Source organism: Syngnathus scovelli, chromosome 4 (genome assembly GCF_024217435.2).
Source record: "Syngnathus scovelli strain Florida chromosome 4, RoL_Ssco_1.2, whole genome shotgun sequence".
Classification (NCBI taxonomy): Eukaryota; Metazoa; Chordata; class Actinopteri; order Syngnathiformes; family Syngnathidae; genus Syngnathus; species Syngnathus scovelli.
In genome coordinates, this window is record NC_090850.1 from 16195501 (window position 1) to 16214890 (window position 19390).

General features: G+C 38.1%; 1 protein-coding gene across 3 annotated transcripts in view; it reads right to left on the reverse strand.

The window, feature by feature from the left end:
* csmd1a (CUB and Sushi multiple domains 1a) overlaps positions 1-19390 on the reverse strand; it is a 286478-nt gene that overhangs the window by 76107 nt on the left and 190981 nt on the right. For all 3 annotated transcript variants that reach the window (XM_049718437.2, XM_049718434.2, XM_049718435.1), the window contains 13 exons: positions 14230-14412; positions 13859-14044; positions 12411-12551; positions 11503-11624; positions 11315-11387; positions 11045-11183; positions 9749-9936; positions 9397-9585; positions 5772-5888; positions 5251-5466; positions 4881-5069; positions 2320-2489; positions 509-665 (listed from right to left, as the gene is read on the reverse strand). In XM_049718437.2, the coding sequence (XP_049574394.1) occupies positions 509-665; positions 2320-2489; positions 4881-5069; positions 5251-5466; positions 5772-5888; positions 9397-9585; positions 9749-9936; positions 11045-11183; positions 11315-11387; positions 11503-11624; positions 12411-12551; positions 13859-14044; positions 14230-14412 (2070 nt within the window). The remainder of the gene's footprint in view (positions 1-508; positions 666-2319; positions 2490-4880; positions 5070-5250; positions 5467-5771; positions 5889-9396; positions 9586-9748; positions 9937-11044; positions 11184-11314; positions 11388-11502; positions 11625-12410; positions 12552-13858; positions 14045-14229; positions 14413-19390) is intronic.

Consider the following 19390-nt stretch of genomic DNA (forward strand, 5'->3'; position numbering starts at 1 on the left):
GACTTCCTTCCAAACAACACAAAGTTAGTTCATCTGTCCTCATAAGACTTTGCCGGTAGCACTGTGAAACATCCAAGCACTTTTTTAAAGTCAAATTTTAGCAATTTTTTTTTGACAGTAGCAGCTTTCACCATGGTGCTTTGTAAGGACTTCCATTGTTGTTTAATATTTTACTTATTGTAGATGTGTGGAAAGAGAATTTGGAATGTGCCAGAGAAGTCTGTGTCAGAGAAGACAATTCTTTAGATGACATTAAGCATCCTGCACTGTGCTCCTCCAGTCATTTTACTGTTAAATGTTCTCCATTTATACACGATCTGTTTCAACATGGACTAACGGACACCAAGGCTTTTAGAGAATCTTTTATTGTTCATGCACGTTATTAATTCTTAATTGTAGGTATTCTGAGAGCTCTTTTGTGCCAAGGATAGTTCACGCCAGGAAATTGAAAGACAAAAGTCCAATCTCGGGGGCTGTTTATAAAGCACATTAAAGTGACCAAACTCACTTGTGTATGTGAGATGAAAGCCCTGAGTTGTTCCAGAGGCATTGCTGTTGAACTCCAGCCACAAGTGATTGGAGGTACTATTGATAATATGGCCCATCATGACCTTCCGGGTGAAGTTGCCAAGAAGACGAGATGAACTGTTCTCACCATCATACACCTGCCAATCATAAAACATGATGATTAGGGGGACAAAGTGTATAACTTTTTTGGTTTCTGAACTTCAGATATCAAAATAGTTTGGAGTCTGATTATGTGATTCAGTTGACATAAGCAACCACTAATTAAAATCTCATTCGAGAACAATGGCTAAAGTGCTTTGCTCACTTAAACGTGACACATTGCAGTGTAAGTATTTGTATGATGGACTATCCTCAATAATTCTTTTAAATGAATATCAATATATTGATGACTGGAATAGGTGTGGCTTCATCAGACAAACTACTTCTGAATGTAAACTATAGTTTGAGAAAATAATATATATATATATATATATATATATATATATATATATATATATATATAAATTAAGGTAACTAATAAATCAGGGGATTGATTGATTTAATTAAACTGCTTGCAAACAGAATCATATTTCTACTCAAACCTCATTTAGCATCAAAGGCACATGACAACTCAAATAGCCGACTTCAATTGAATTCCTGTAAATCTAAGATGTATAAAAAAAAATAATATTAGCATCGGCGGCTTTTTGGCTTTCATCCGAGCTATTTGAATCATATTTATGACTGTTTGCCATCCTGGTGTCACCTCCCTATAACAGGATTTCTTCTTTTTGTAATTCTTATCCCACTGGGAACATTTCCAATTTAATTTACAGTCACGTTAAGCCTCTTTAAAAGTCAGGCAGAACCCTGTTAATACAATCTAACCACAGATGGGCTCAGTCTATGCTTGGGGCCTAATAGTGATAATACACGAACCACACATTGGCGTAACCATGGCCTTAGGCCTAATACTGCTAGGAAAAGTTGTAAATTGAAGCAGTTTTAGAGGGTGTTAGTCAGAGAATGTCATGGCTATTAAAATAACTCATATGGCTGCTCTTCACATGTGATAGAAGAAAGAAATGTTCACCTTGAGATAATTTGGCCTTTTCTGACAAGAAATAGTGAGACGAGTAGTAATTGTAAAAATTAGTAGGCTTGAATAAAAAATATACTAGTTCTAGACCATTTCCTGATTGACCAGTTTTTATTGAAATATAAATGGACAACTAAATGCCTCCATGTGGCAGTGGGAGTATTCTCGCTGGGACACGTGCATAAAGGAGCTAACCCTCCAGCTCTGCAGTAACTGAAGCTAATGTGATGAGCTGAGGGTCAACAAAGAAAGAATCAATCCTTCAGCGCCGTTGTTTCCCATCCATTCATTCATTCAGCTTTTGTTGCTATTGGGGTAGGAGGACAATCAGTGATAATAGAAACATGGCTAATACACCCCTGCAGGGGTATTTGTGCTTTTTGTACAAGCATGTTAACATATAAAACAAGAGTGCAAACCTAACGGATTACGCCGAGCTACGAATTGGCAAGAGTCCATCAAATTGTATATTTTTGAGTCAATCCTATACTTCGTTATTGTGATGATAGTTTGCTAAAAATGACGTGCTAAAAAAACATTGGCAACGTTGGTGGATTGTCTCATGAATAATTTGCAAAATAAAAAATGTGATGTTGCAAGGATCCCTTTGTTTTTGATGAATACAATATAAAATTTGAATACATGAAATATGTCTATCATAATATTGTTGTCCAAATTAGGTTTTTGTGTGTTTGTGTGTGTTGCACAAATACCCTGAGATAGTCTCCATCTTGCAGAGAGAAACTCTCAGCTTTCAGCCTAATTCCTTTTCCCCTGTCAGTGGTGATGCGATAGATGCATTCGTGATTGTTGTCATAGTTGGAAGGGAAGTTCGGTGAGACAAGAACACCTTCTGGTCCCAGAGAGGTGGCTCCACACTCAGCTATAGCAACAAAAGAAAGGGAGGGAGGGGCAGACACACCATGGATGACAATCAGTGCAATTTCAGCGTATTATCTCTGAGCATTCACATATCTCGTTTGGCTTTCTGTGTGTTGTGTGAAAGACCATGACAAGGGGAGCGAGGGAAACACAGCTTAATAACATCAACACATGGTAACAGTGATGACAATCAACCAACTGCAACTACATAATAAATGATAATATATTTTAAAATGTGCGATATTAAAGAAAAGCAAAATTAAAAGTCTAGATGAAACAAAAGCATCTACACATGCACAGTCCAATACAACATGGCCTCCAATTCTATACCTGTACTGTTATGTTGTTATTCCAGTATTATTTAATTTACATTGTCAGAGAGTATAGAATAATATGTCTATTTTTTTGGTTATTTTATTCAGCTCTAACATAATCCTACACAGCAGCAATAACAAACATTCTATTTAGAGTCATTACATCTCCCACAGACGTGAACTCTATTTTCTTTGTGAAGGCAGATTGGAGCTTATCCTACACGTGTGTACCTGATGTGCCTGAGAATTGTAGAGAAAATTGCTTTATATAACACGTCCATTTATTTTGCATAAAGTGCAAGTACGCTTTTATTAGACGAGAACGCTGTTGTTTAGCATTTGAACAGAAAGGATGGCACGTGTGAACATCAGGACGCAAAATTTAGATAGAGGTTAATAATATCTAAGTAACTGACACCTGAGAAAGTCTTAAATTATGAATTCATCATTACTACCATCAATTGCTAAGTAAAAAAAGCACACCGAGTGGGGAATGACAGACGAAAGGATTGATGTGGAAAAACAAGGTAAACAAGAAGCTGTTTAAAAATATGCATGGATAAATTAGAATAGGGAAAACGGGAGTGACTTGGCTTTCATAATGCGCTAATGATCTCCCCATGGAGTGTCTGTTGTGAACATTGAGGGACATTTACAAAGTGGTTGAACCCAGTCAAGTCCCCTGGCTCCCCTCACTAAAATATTAAAATGGTGAGGCCAATTCCTTTATATTTGCTGTAAAGTGAAAACATTTGGGTTTGACATCAAATGTCTCATCTCATATTTACAAGACCAAAACTAAATATATATATACAAATACGGCTTGTATCCCCTGTCGCTTAAAACAGTTATTTCATTTCTTGCTTGCATAAGGCCATTAAAATGGTGACCCACTGACATGACCAAACCTTTCCAAATTGACATTTTTTTGTACTGTATTTTTCAAGCTTTTGACCACAGGATGCTTTTAGGAGGGTTGGGTGGGTTGGGTTTTGAGCACAGTAATTCCTTTTTTTCATGAATCAGTTCAGTAAAAGTAAATATTTTTCAGTCCAGTCTCAGAATTTTTGAGGGTCATCTCTGGACTTGCTATTATAGCACAGCCAGAGACAACTACCATTTATCGTTGACATTTCTGATGCATGTTTTTGTTCTTGGTTGGGTTTGATTCAGCTGAAGCTACTTTTCTGAGCCTACCAATTCAACATTTGTAACTTAATATAGGAAGTGGGGTCTTTCTTGTTTGGAATTCCAAATAGTTGAATAGTACGTATATGCTCTGAGCAACATTTGTGGAATGGCATTAATTAATGGAATTAATTTTACAAGTTCTTTCAGCATCATTATCGCTTGTTTTTCAATCACAGACAGCTGATTGCATCCTTTGTTTGTTAGACCGCTAATGTTAAATGCCCAAATGAAACATTAAAATGAACAAAAATAGCTATTTATTGCTTGTATAATTGATGCTATAGCACAGAAATGAACTGTCAGTCACATTCCAATACCTTTTACTCAAAAAAAAAAAAAAAAGAATTCTCGAATTCATCTTTGGATGTCAGACACAGATTATCTTTACAGCTACATTAAATATTTCTATTAGCAGCCATCTACGAAAATGTCCCTAAAAAGAAAGCTGCACTCATAACCACAGTTAGACCAGACTTTATGACTTGTGCCGGACACGAAAATAGGGCCCTGTGACTATACTTTAAAGATCAGGACGTTTACAACTAGCACAATAACTACCTTCAACATCCAACCAGAAAACTGATAGATAGATAGATAGATAGATAGATAGATAGATAGATAGATAGATAGATAGATAGATAGATAGATAGATAGATAGATAGATAGATAGATAGATAGATGCTATTTAATGTATGTAAGTCACACAGGGAAGAAATTAGCTTTGTAAGCTACCAATTTATCACACTTCTCTCAAAGTGACATTTAAAAATATGCTACTTAAAACTTATTGGCTAATAGATGCAACTGAAACAGAATGTTTTTTAGAAAAGCTGCGTAATGATGGTCTTGACTTGCCAAAAAATGGCTTGGATATTCTTATGTCTCACCTATACATCTGGGCAGTGTATTGCTCCACACTCGCCTGCCTCCACCGAGACAGGTAATCTTGCTGTCTCCCTCGAGTCGGTAACCGTGGAAACAAGAAAAGGCAAGTGAGTCGCCAACTTGAAATCGGAATCCTGTACGCCTGCTGAAAGCTGGAACTCCAGGGTCCTCACAAGGCTCCAAGTCATATTCTACAAATTTGAAAGACATCAGGGAAATGATTACAAAAACACTTAGTCCTAAAAGACAAATGTACATGACTGGGGAAAAGTCTTTCCCAGCCTGCTCTCTGCATCATATTTAGAATTAACAAGACCAGAGATTATGCTTACAAATTCACACAATTAAGAATCTTAAAAGTTGTTGTCTTACCTGAGAATGTGATATTAAAGCCCTCATAACTCATGGAGAAATCCGATATGAATCGAAGCTGAGCGCTAAAATTTCCAAAGAGCCCCGCTTTGACACTAGGGGGCAGCACGGAGCCAGTCAGTCGAGCTACCGGAACCAGAAAATTGTCGTTCTCTGTGATGGACAGGTAGTCATGGTTCTCCTCCAAATGGAAAGTATGGAAGACAAGGTGGACTCCTAGGAAAATAATGTTTGAATGGAGTGATTGACCAAGTTGAATGGATGATTGGATGACAAATGGACAGACCAAGACACAAAGTCAATTCTAGTGGATAGGTACACATCAGAGGCATACACACACGGTGTGGAGAAGCTAAATCGTGAAGAATACATTCACCTAATCAGAAAGCAACTTTACGCAAACTGCATAAGAGAGTCCATAGCTATGCAATATGTGAAACAGAGTCTAGTCTTATAACAGGGTTACATTTAGTCCGAAAGAGGTAGGAAAAATTACCATTGTGTACTGTTTGATGTCTTACCTTTACCATGAGACACCTCTATGGTCCAGGTGCAGTTCAGCGAATTGGGGTAGAAGTCCGGAAATCCCGGCGAAAGAATCGTGCCCATTTTCCCAAACACGTAGCCTCCGCACAGAGCTATGGAGGAACAGAAAAGATGTTTAAAGGTTGACAAGTGTATTTTTTTTCCCAGATGGACTCCCTGTCTCTCATTTCCCATTGAAATTTGATGATGATCCAAGACACAAACACATTGGAGATGATATCAAACTCAATCAAACTGCAATCATCACTCAGTTTGCCAAGTTGTTTACTGTGTGTATGTTGGAAAATATGAGAAAATCACATCGATCTCTTCAATGAGTTGCAGATGATGTGTGTGGTGAATCATTATTTTATTTTACTGATTTTAATAATGTAGAACACCTCAAAGCCATTCTCGTCTATGTGTAGAGAGCTGTGCGTTAAGTGATTCCCCTCATCTTCCTTTTATTTATCCACTGCTTTGCCACTATCTCCTCCTTTGTCATATTTCAATATAGTCTACCAGCTGAGTTGCAATGATGAGTCAGATCTATTTTCCGCTCTTTTTCTAACAAGCCCTTATCACCCGCCGTCATGTTCGTCACTCTCCTGTCAGGATTCACCTCAAACTAGGACATCCTCTGACTAAATGACCCTTGTTGAAAGAAACATTTGTGCGCAGACGTTATCTGTTGAGTGTGAAAGTGCATACTTAAGGGTTTACGAATGATATCAGAGAAAGAGGAAGGCGACCGATTGTTGATGTATATGTGAGGAGAAATGAGCGGCAAGGCAAGGTGAATAATAAAATTATGCTTGTTTTTTTTCCTGAAACAATGGAAGGAAATAGCATGTTATTGCATCTGTATTTTCTTATTGAAAGATAATATTCAGATAACACACTTTGATGGTTTTTCCTTTGCGCATACATTTTATTAGGCTGTATGTCACGTACTAGACTCAATCTCTGCCACTTGTGCGCAGTCAAATACGATAACCAAAATATAAGAAACAGTACACCTCAACATAAAGCAACAACTCCAGCCAAATCAAATAGTGTTGATGTACCTTTTTAAAATTATTTTGTTGTATTTTAGCATGCTGGATTAATTCCGTGGGTAACCTTTGTGCAGTTACACTGCATTAATTATAGAATAACTTGTGGTTTGGCTACATTAGCAACATTTTGCAAGTAGCTTGCCCAATGCTGGCTTTTGCATTGGATCTCGTTAAATTATGCATGTGTACCAAATAAAGTGTGTGGTATCAAGAAATTGGATTATTTTGTAATTTGCATGCACTGCTTGCAATATAGCTAAGGGAGACAGATTTCATTTCCTTCTTTCCAATCTATTTCTCAGTAGGCTTTGCAATTTATTCACCAATGCTTGGCTGCCTAGTTGTGACATTCTGTTGTATCATAGCACCTTAGCCAAATGAAGAGGCACTCAGAAAAAAACATCTATAAAATGCAATAATAATATACTGAGGTGTCTCTATTACAGTTAATGGAGCATGGTGTTGGTTCAAGCAGGGCGCAACGCTGACAAACTTGCAATCTCAGCTGATCCAGTGCCAGCCCACTTCAGCTGATCATTCAATTATTTCATTCTAAGCACTCATTTGGCCCAGCTGATTCCCTTGCACGCACACACACACAAACACACACACACGAACACACACGCACGCACACAAGACATTCTCATTTATCACGTGTAAAGACCCTTAATATTGAAGTTCACAGAAAATTGAACTACACAGACCAGTGTACTGTTTGGCTCCTATCACCAACTAGAAAACAAGCAATGAGTTGTCTGAACCCTCAAAAAAATAGTAGGAAAAAAACAACAACCACAGAGGAAAGAAGACAGAAGGCGCAGACACACATCAAGGCACTTCTAACTACGTGTGGGTATTCTAAGAGGGCCTTAAACCCGTCAGGACGAGAAGGGCAACTACTTGTATACCCTTCCCCCGTGGATTTAAACAGGAGGTGGAACGCGGTGGTCCCTCATGTGGCTGGTTTGACGGATAAAGTCTGAAGGATTTTTTTCTAAACATAATATAGCGATGCACTTCAAACATTGCAACATCCTGAGAGGAAAAGTTCACCCCAAGGACAAAATCCTTGGAGGCATGCTCGGCAACGTTGTTTATGCAATGGAGTGGAGAGGAGTGGAGTGAAGCATGCTGTGACCTTGACATTTAGGAGATCAAGTCATGGGGCCCTTGACATTCATATGTCACTTGCGTGCATTTTTTTTCAGGAAAGACAAGTTTGGCAAAAGGTGAACATGCAATGCTCCTGAAATCTGTTACAATTACATATCTGACATTTTTTTTTAGGAATTCCCTCTGTCCAGAGAAAAATATCTGTATATACTTTACAACTCAGTCGCTTTAATAAAATTACTTCCTGAATCGGGATGGTAGGGGTGTGGTCATATTCATGATTAAAAGTGACCGTTTTTCAAGGTATTAGTTATTTCATCATAAATGGATAAAATGGAAAACGCAAACTGATTTTTTAATTTCGTGATTAAAAAAACAAACTGAGCTTGTTAGTGAAAAATGGGCTATCCTGACTAGACATTCATTCATTCATTCATTCATTCATTCATTCATTCATTCATTCAGTTGTTCGTACGTTGGTTCATTCATTCATTATTGGGGGGGGGGTGAGCTTAAATTTAAAGCAGAGAAACAATGCAAAAAAAATAGAACAGGCCAAATTGTTGACCTTATAAGTGATGACACATTCATGCCAAGTGTTGCAATCGATAATATTATATTGCAACATTGTTTAAAAATCATCAAGCATGCCTCAAGGTGTATTTGTCTCTCAAGATGAAGAAGAAAGTAATACGGCTGAACCAAATTGCCTACCAGTGGCCAGCCAGTGGTGCCTCTTGACCTGAGTAATTTCTTTCAATATCCAACTTGGGGAAATTCATTTGTATGGTAGGGCTTTGCTTAATTGAAATGGGAGAGCAAAAATGGCAAAAATGTTTTTATTCACTTACTTTCTAAAACTAGGAGGCCCTGACTTATTCAAACACTACAGTGATCTCCCCCCCTTCACCACAAATCTAAGCCATTAATTGGTTTCACATTCACAAGGACTGTTACTCAGGCCTGTCCAAATCAGTTATTGAAAAAACAAGTGGACCATAAAACACTCAGGTAGTAGGCGAGTGATGATGCAGATACCTTGAATATTGTGAGACTTATTACACAGCTGGCAGCTGCAAGAGGCACCACTCTAAAAATGCAACCATAGCCAACCAAACATACTATTATCCTACTATGATCAAGTGGTGTTAGATAACCATTCTTTTATTCACTTATTATCTTGAAATTAAATGTTCTGCATCTTACAAATTGCTCGCATACTCGACCAAGTCATTTGTAATGGACTGTAATCAAATCAAGGTGAGTTTGTTATTCTTCTCCAAAAATCATTAAATCTGACTTTTAGCAGCCATGCTTTTAGGCAAACGACATCGCGCCTGCACTTGTGATCGCGATTGTGAAAATGAACCCAACCAAAAATCACATTGGTTATTGACTTGAGAAAAATCGGCAAGTCTCAAGGGAGCTAAAACCATTGACACATTCTCACCGTCGCAGCTGGGAAGCGAGTGACTCCATTGATGATTCTGCTCGCAAATGATGGGCTCCTGATCACTTAGAGTATATCCTGGCTCACACGTAAATGACACGCGGGAGCCAATGGAAAAGCCGCTGCCATGGCGACGCCCATTCACTGGAATACCGGGGTCAAGACAGGAGTCTGACTCCATTTTCACACCTGGAATTCATAAAATAGTCGCAGATTTATGTCATAGTCAAGAATGTATGTGCAAGCGTGACTCTCCATGCCAAATGTGTCATCACCTGCTTGTGACCACGAGATTATATTTGCATTTTTCAGTATGTGTTTGCTAAATTGTCATTCCGCAGTTAATTCTTACTCTCGTATCTGATGCTGAATCCCGCCGCAGAGCGACTGTTGTCAGTGGTGAATAACAGGAACAGGAAGTTGGACGTGGAGATCAGGAAATGAGGCGCCTGGGTTCCGTGGTATTCACCGATTAAGGGGGAGGAGGACGAAGGACCGTCCCTGATCTCCAGCGTGTCATAGTTGACTTCCGTTTGGAACCTGAACAGAATTGACAACAACATGAGGACACATAAGGCAAAGACAGCAAAATCTTTGTTTATTTCAAATGCTTTTCGTTACAATATTAGACAGAAGACTGGGCTGGAGGTTTCTTTCAATAGTTGTATTGTGAGCTATCAACTAGGATTGGCTTCCCATAAATAAGGGAACTGATTTACCTGCATCTCGATTACATAGTAGACTACTTCCCGCCTGCTTACGTATATTCCAGCCCAAGCTGCATTCTAACTTGTTACACATTGTTCTTGGACTTGAGTGGCCTCGACTTCAGAACACTATCATTATAAAAGAGTATACATTTTAGGAATGGACTGTTATTTGAATGCAATTAGTAATTTGCCGGAACAGAAAATAACATAGCAGACTACCAAAGAAAAAAAAAAATCACAAGCTGCAATCTAAGATGACTTGAATATTTCCATACAAAACCAAACAAAGTTGTGCCTGCAACACATTTGCATAAACGCAATCCTCCACAAATGAAATCCCTTATAGGCTGTGAGGGTGATGTGCTTTTTTTATGTTTAAGTTCCAAAATAGATAGATTTCGTCCATAGCAATTTCATGCTATGCTGCTCCTGCTTATGGATCAATGCCAGAAGGAAAAGTGAAACTCCAACATTAATCATTTACTGCACCACATACTACTTTTAGACTTATCTGACCATCTCATAACACCTGACTAAATAAAGTTGGGAATGCAATCCCCATAAAAATTGCATGTAAATGCTAAAAAAAATGCTATCGTCAAACAAAAACCTAAAGCGAAAAACATGACTCAGTTGTTACATCATCATAGAATGTCAACGATGGATATTAGTACATACTTTGCAAATATAGCCAACGAAGCGAATGAATAAGTAAGCGTAACGATATTATGCAAATCTAAATTATGGTCTGAAACCATTAGCACCTCTGTTGCTTGCAACCCAGCAATGCACTCACAATTAATTCAACACAACATTTAGTCACAGAGTAACATTTTCCTAGCCTAGAATAACATGAGCTATTCATTGATGTTCAACTGATTTAGTGGCACAGCAGAGAGAAAAAAAGTCTTTGTGACCCAAAAAGAACAAAGTCGTACCTGTCAAAGTGTATCTTCACAGCGTGATCCACTTGTGATTCGATCACCCACTGGCAGTTGAGAGAGTCCTTATAGAATGAAGGCCAACCAGGAGAGAGAAGAACTCCGGTAGGAGCAGTGAGATGGCCTCCACAAGGAGCTATATAATATATATATATAAGTTAGGACAGAAAGGCTTCACTTCTCAGAATGCTTTGGAAATTTTAGTATGCGGAAAATTTCAAACAGTAATTCTGCCCGTATGCATATCAAAAACAGGAGTGTGTTTACCTTCACAGCGAGGCACAGCTGCAGACCATACAACATTTCCGTCTTGAATGATGCAGGTGACTTGATCTGACCCCTGCAAATTTCATTTATGTCTGATTTGCAAAGGCTTTTCACTCGGATAAAAAGTCATTCTAATCTTTTTATTGGATGGACTTTTTCATGGAGTGTAACATTTTAACATCAATCACCTGTGTCCTAATGAATCCTTGGTCGCACCGGAAAGCCACGGAACTGCCGAGCTGAAACTGGTCTCCATACCTTTGCCCATTGACAGGAACGCCTGGATCATGGCACTCGTTTTGGCCAAATGCTTAAAAAAAAACATAAATATAAACAATTAGATATTTTAGATTTAAAGTAGTACAAATAGAAATATCCCAAGTACGTATATGATTTTCACATTCTTGACTTAACATTGTGAAATAAATGCCTGTGGCAACTGCTTATATTATTTGCTGTAAATACTAAAGAAATAATAAAATAAATAGAGAAATAAATAGAAATAAAAAATAACAAAAAACTATAACTTAAATAAAATAAATAGATAAATAAATAAAACATTATGATGTTGGCATGCACTGTTGGGAATATCTTACCTACCATCTAAGGATACTGCTACCAGTTTCTGTATTTCAGGAAAACTTTTTATTTTTTAGTTTTCAATTCTGTGCATGCCATGCTGTCACTGAATCAGTTTCCTACTGCTCTTTTGTTGATGTTGTCTTCACATCCTGTTTTTTATTCTTTTTTCCTTTTGCGCTTACATCTGCTGCTGTTCACCTGCTCCTGATCTTTGCCTGCTCTATCCGAATTTTCTGGAGTTTTCAACCTTGGAGCAAATTGTATTTCTTCCCCCGCTGCCTGTCAACTTCAGTGAAGTCTTTGTTCATCTTAACACCTGGCTCCATATTGTCTTCCTGCATTTGGGTTTTTTGTCTGATACCATGACATGCTACAAAAATAATTCTATTCAATGCTGAATGTAAAACTTACTGCAGGTTGAAGGGTAAATATAAAACATCAGAAAACTGACCTTATTATGGTCAGAATTAAAAAAGTGTCTCAGAGTAGAGAAGCATCAAAAACGTGTACGTACTTGTATAGCTGATATTGAATCCTTTCCCAGTATTGGAGTGATCTGACTGAAATTCCAGTCTCATGATGTGTCCATGTGAAGCGATTTGGGATGGTACATCCTTTCCAGAAAACGTTCCAAATGTGGTGGGCTCGGATAGACCTAAAAGTAACAAACAGTTGAAATGTCATATGTCACTGACTGACTGACACGTGACTCAGTTATCTATACATACGCATTTCTAAAGTAGTTTTCAATGGCTTTAGACTCATCAAGGGAGTCATGGTATCAAGCAACAGGCAGAGGTCAATGACTCACATAACAGAATGGAGGATGCATGGCAGTTTCTAAAGAAGCAGCCTTTCAAGACACCATAAGGAGACTGAGAATAAAGGGATCACAATTTCCTCTTCATTACAACTACTATTTTACTGAAATGTATCTTCTGATATTCATTTCGGGACAATTTGGTCTACATGACAAGAGAAACATCTTGTTCAAAGGGCTGCTCATGTCCTTGGAGACCTGTAACGCATAATGTTGCAATAGCTCTTGAAGGACTGATTGTACACAGGCTTCATTAGGTAGAACATAGTGCGCATATTCCAATATACGTACAAAGTAGCTTTTTCTTTTCAGAGACAAGGTGGAATCACAGCATATTATATTTTTTTATTAAATGGATGGATGGAAAATTGCTCAGGGGATGGGTTTCCATACATGAATGTGTTCATGTTGGGCGGTTGTCAGGGGCTCCAGTTAAACCCAAAAAAGAAACCATTATAGTGGACAGGATTGAGCTCAAATACACCACATGCCGTTTTTTAAATAGTATTTCCCTATTCGGCCACGTCCTGTGGGAAGCCTATTTTAATGTAAGATGTATCCTTTGTGCACATATATCTTTACCATACAGTCAAAGTGTTGGGTGACAGTATCAGGTAATATGACCTGATTGATACAAAGTGAAGCGAACTAGAAGACTGGGGCTTTGAAACTTTAATTTCAGTTTACCCAGCCCAACATTAGTAATTGCCCTGCAATTTTCAAAAACATTGTCAGAGAGATGAAAGTCTTTGCAGACAAATTTATCGCCAGTCAATTAAACACAACTTTGGCTCTAATGACCAGCCAATCACCAGACAGTTTGACTTGATTTTTTTTTCCAGTCAACAACCTTTAATACACTGGCCAACAATAGATATGCTGTGTCCTAATATCATGGCAAATGTTTTTAGTGCAAAATACTGTAACATTTCAAATATAATAAAACATTCAAGTATTTTGCCAGCGATCAAAAGTGTCATTAATTACACCATATTGTATTAGTATAATTGTATTAGTTGACTTTGAGCCACTCAAAGTCTTATCATTCCATTTCGAGATATCGAGCATGAATATTGGGACATGAAATTTTTCTCCATATCACCCAGCCCTTGTCACCAATATGTTAATTGTGTGCTCCTCACCTTCATCTTTGACCACCAACCAATCAAACTGTGGCTCCAGGTCAAAGTCAGAGAAGAGCAAGTGAATGCGGCTTCCTGGTTCAGAAATAATCAGCCATACACAGTTGAGATTGTTTCCGTATTCCTCAGGATAATTTGGGGACAGCACCGTTCCTGATGGGGCCGTGAAGTTGAAGAAACAAGAGACTACGAGGATAAAGGACAATTGGAAAGAAAAGTGGTTTTATAAAAATGTGATCAGGTAAGAAAACAGGACAGCGAGGAAAGGGAATACAAAGGGAAAATAAACAAAAAAAAAAACCTTAATTAGTTTTTTTGAGGGCAGGAATAGAACAGAAAAGCAATTTAAAAGATAACACATGAGTACTTACAGATGCAACTGGGTTTATTCCCAGACCATTGGTTATTATGCTGGCACGTAATGCTTCTCTCGCCGACTAATTCAAACGCCGACTGGCAAAAGAAGGTCAGCACATCTCCATGTTGAAATCCATCACCACTACGGCGACCAAACGCTGGCACGCCGGGATCACCGCAGCCTCCTCGTTCAATCTCTACATCACACAGAGATAAAGATGTGCCTGCTAATTACACTCAACATACAACACAGTGGCAGTTCAGGTGAGTTTATTTTAATGTTTACACGAAAACAACTCTGATAAAGTTTACAGAACTGTCTATCCCTCAATTTTGTACACCGCAAGTCCTCGTTAGGGTCACTGGAGTCTTTCCTAGTTGACTTTGAGCAAGAGGCGGGTTAGAACCTGGACGGGCTGCCAGCCGATCACAGCGAACATGGAAAAAACAAGGTTTCACACTCGCATTCACACCGATGGACAATTTACCAACTTAAAAAAAAACAAAAAGAACAGACTTCTAGACTCCAGACTGTGAAATAAAAATAAATTGGAAAAGAGCTCTTTTGTATTTTGACTATAATTATTATACTATAATGACTATTCAGCAACATGAGAAAAATAATAACACATAAAACATTGTAGAACGCCCATCAGTATAGTGTCCTGCAGCACAGCTTTACATTTGCAAAGTGAAACTTGAGGAAATTGTTTAAAATATTCCCTCTTCAAGCGTGTAAAACAAAAGTTACTTTTATTGTCCTTTGAACTGAATAAACTCTTGGACTGCATCTCATTGGATGAGCAGGATAATTACAATGATGTATATTCTGAAGAAGTGTGTTGGTTGGGTATTTAGTCAGAAAATGTCAAGATTACACACACAAAAACCAAACACAAGAATTGTTGCCAGTTCTTACAAAGCATGGTAAATCTAGTGGCCAAGGAATTGCCTATAAAATCATAGTACAGATCCGAATAAAGATGCTTAACAAGACATTTAATTTCAGCTTGTTAGAGTCAACTTGTATTAGAGCGAAGTGGAGTATTTAACCAGATGGAGCTGCTATGATTAAAAGTTTGTGAGGTAGTTATCAGACACTATAATTTACCACCGCTTCTGTGACTGGGATAGAATAGAATCACTTTGCATATTGTGAAATTTCAAATCAATGTGTCAATCAGGCATGCTTCAAAATGTTTGGAATCACAACAATCTATGGTTTGTGTAAATGATGGCAGTGACAGTAATAAACACATTTCATCTACTCTGGGAGGCTAGGCTAAAAGTTACAAATAGAGTGAGAGGGCTATACGTTACATCCAACAAAGGGATTTATAAGTTTGTCATCTTAAAAAAAGGTCAACTGAGGTGCCTCTGGATTTGGATGTTTTTAATGTACTAAGCTGACATTAGCTGAACTATGCTATGGTGAGACATTCTGCATAATGCAAGTGTATGTGTGTCCCGGTATGACTGAAAAGATTAAACATTGTCCGTTCAGCTAATGTCCTATAAAGGGAAAATGAGGTCTCGCTCCTCAAATTTAAGCAAAAGCTACTTTCTTCAGAAGCGAGCTGACAGCATCCCTGATTGGCCTGTCAACAGCATGACAAAAACACTGCAAGGGACACCAGCAGCCAAGCTAATACGGTGATGTCAAGTCAAAGAAAATGGGCCGATTTTCACGTGTGCCTGTTTGTGTGTGCATGTGTGTGCGCATACCGCAGAGCTAATGAATATGATAGAACCTGTTAGAGGTCCATTCGAACGTGTTCTCGTTCCCGTCTAAGCTGTCTTCGGGGACATTGAGGAGCAATTTTGCTTTAATTGTGGCATGCAGGCAAAACAATAAGTGGTGGCATGCTCCTTTAACTAACAGGATGATGTTTATGACAGGCAAGAAAATATGCCGCACATGGTATCGCACTCGATTTTCTTCCTGAATGTTGCTTCTTTTGTGCTACCTGTCTCTCTTTCAAAGAGCCACAATCCCTCAATAGGATCAATACACTGTGCTTTGTTGGTGCCAATGGAACATTAGCATAGATGCAGTTGGATTCACGTTCCTTGACTTTGGCCACTTTTTCCATCCTGCCCTTCCTTAATTGGAAAAGTTTTAATCAACACAAATATTTTGTATTTTTTTCTAGCTTTAAAATGTGACATTCTGCCAGATGTCTGTCCACTGGTAACACATGCTGCACCATGCTCCTGGATTAGCTTTAGGCAAATACACCTCAAGGTGAGGTGAGTTTTGCATATAGGGGTGTGCGCGTGCATGTGTGAGCCAGGGGAGAAAGAGTGTGAGTTAAAATTGTCATCACTCCTTCTTACCTTTCTTTATTGACTTTGTCAAATATTTCTGTGAGTCCTTACATTTGATTGAAGAATGCAACTAGAGTTTATCATTGCAAATTACATCTCAAATTGCAATTTATATTCCAACGCTAGGCTGGAAGAAATTACATACAGTCAAAAAATACAGATTTTTTTTTTTTTTTTTGTGCTAGTTTGAAAACATTCAGCTGGTTACTAAACTCTGTTTGCTTTATTGCCACTTTGTGTGAAGCATACATGTACACGTTTTTATATTCCTCCCACAGAGTTCAAACATTTTCAATGAACAATCATTGCTCAATAGGGAATCTCTTCAAGTTAGTGGTTAGGACTTAAATTTATTTAATTACATGGTAGAGCAGTTATTTTCCAAGCAGAGCACCCTGGTGTGTTGAGCTACTGCAGGAAATTATCCAACTTCAATTAATTTGTTAGATTTAAAAAAAAAAAAAAACTACAAATATATCTTTGTTCTATTTGTGCTGATGGTGTATAATGGCAGGCAGAACGAATGAATGTCATTAGATGGGAGAAGGTTCAATCAAGCATATAATAAGCATATATCCACCTGTTACTAACAACAGAATGCCAAGTCGTGGGTTGTGAGCTTTGTATTAAATTAGGAGGGTCAAAAACAATTTGTGTGGTAAATTGAGGCAAGAGTTGTTGTTTTCTGCATTAACCTTTTTTGTTTGTTGAGATTTTTTTCAAACGTAGAAAGTGTGATTTGGTTTACTATGAGATTTTTCTGATGTAAAATGGGTAACTGTGGAAGAGACAAAAAGACACTGAAACATCGAAATATACTGTCATATAGAGTATTTGTAATCTCAAGTTTTGATTTTGACCAAAATAATTGGACTATCAGAAGAAAAAAATATATGCAGATGGTGACCTTAAATTTATAGCTGTTAGACCTACAAAAATGTATGAAATAAAAATACTACCAATAGTGGTACTACTAATAATACTACTATTACTACTATCTTTGTTTTTTAGGAACAATGACTTGAGACTAGTTAGTGACTAAAGGTGCAACAAAAACCTTCGACTTTTAGCTCAGTCGTATTAGTCAGGTGTATCTCATACACTCTATAGTGAATTTTTAATAATGTAATGTGTTTTTTAATGATCACAAATGATGTCATATCAACTCAGACCTGCAGCAAAACTGACAGCACACAACTCCAGACAAAGACACGCACTGCTTACTTTCAGTACTTTGATCAGTCGAAAAAGAAAATACATTATTCACATCGATGCAGCCTTCGCAGCCAATTGCCTTCAGCCTGGAAAGCCGGCAGTCACAGTTCACTGAAAGCCTCAGTTACTGTAATCGCTGTGTTTCTCTGTGATGTTAACACGGCTTTTCTCTACGCACACAAACCTACAAAGTTTCAATTGTTCAAATGCGTAAAGTTATTCGGCAACAAACATGCTGCAAACATGCTGAAAATATACACCCACACTTGCAGGGCTGAATAACTTACACGGCTCCAGGTCTGTAAAAGGATGACATTATAGGATGTGACAGCATGGCGGTGACACAAAAAGCACTCCAAAAGCCAATTGTTTAGCTCTCCTGAAGAAAAATGCAGGCTACAAGAATAGTCTTCTGTTACATCGAGTGACTTTGCTTGGCTCTTTTTTTCATGTGATCGCTTGTAAATTCCTGAAGTAAACATTGTCTTTGTTCTGTCTGTCACGAGTAAATCAAAAGTGTGATATGTCAAAGTTTTCACCAGACTGTGACTGGAGAGCAGACTTTATTACTCTTGTTGAAAACCTAAAACATTGAGTGACTCAGCTGTTTTCAACTTGGCAGTCAGATTATATAGCAGTCCAGCAAACTATATTTCTGAAATAGAAAAAATTTTTTTGAAGGAGGCCAAAATGAAAAGGGAAAGGTTAATCCAAAATACAATGTTTAACTGGATGGATGTTGGTGTCACATTATTTTTTGGGGGGCCCACACTGTTGGAAGGAGAGCTACAAATCACTCTACCAAACATGAAGAGATCCATGATTATTTGTGAACGTCACAAATTACCAACATCCAGAGCCCGCTGCTGGGTTGGGCCCAAAATAAGGACAGCTTTCACTGCTTGGCCAAGTTGTGCAAACATGATCTGGCCATACCAGTGGCTAACATACTGAGTGAGAGAATTTTTTTCCCTTTCCAGCTGGCAATACTGCTACACAACAGTGGAGTGGCTTCATCCAGCCATTTCTACAGTATGCTCCACCCCTCGACAAAGGTTTATTGAAATAAAATATGAAAGAAATACATAGATGTGTGCTATACACCACCACAGTCAAGAATTCTTTTGAAACACATTCATAATAGACCTTTATAGTGTATGCAGAATTCTTAGAAAGCTGACTGACCCTGGCCCACCTTGTCAGCAACAGTGGCAGGAAGGACCAATAACACGCAAACCCTTTCATGTGCCCTCATTTCTTCTTTGACTCATGTCAGACATATATAACTCCTCACTCAATTTGTCATTTTAGCCCTTTCCACCAATTTCTCACAGTCCATCTCTTTTCCTGCCGACGTAAATGCCAGGATCCAATTATTGTACCTCCATTCCTCGGTTACTTGAATTCAATTTAGCTAAAATCAACTTACGGCCTGCACAGGCATGTAAAGGATCTGTATTTCATCAGATGTATGGATAAAATGCGTGAATAATAAATTAAATAATGAATTATTGGCCCAACGTGCCCATTGTCCTCTCTTCACCTTCACTCTATCCTCAGGCCCTGTCTTTATCTCTCTCTCTCTTTCAGTGTCAGCTTGTGCATAATATGAAAATAACCAAGCAAAACGAT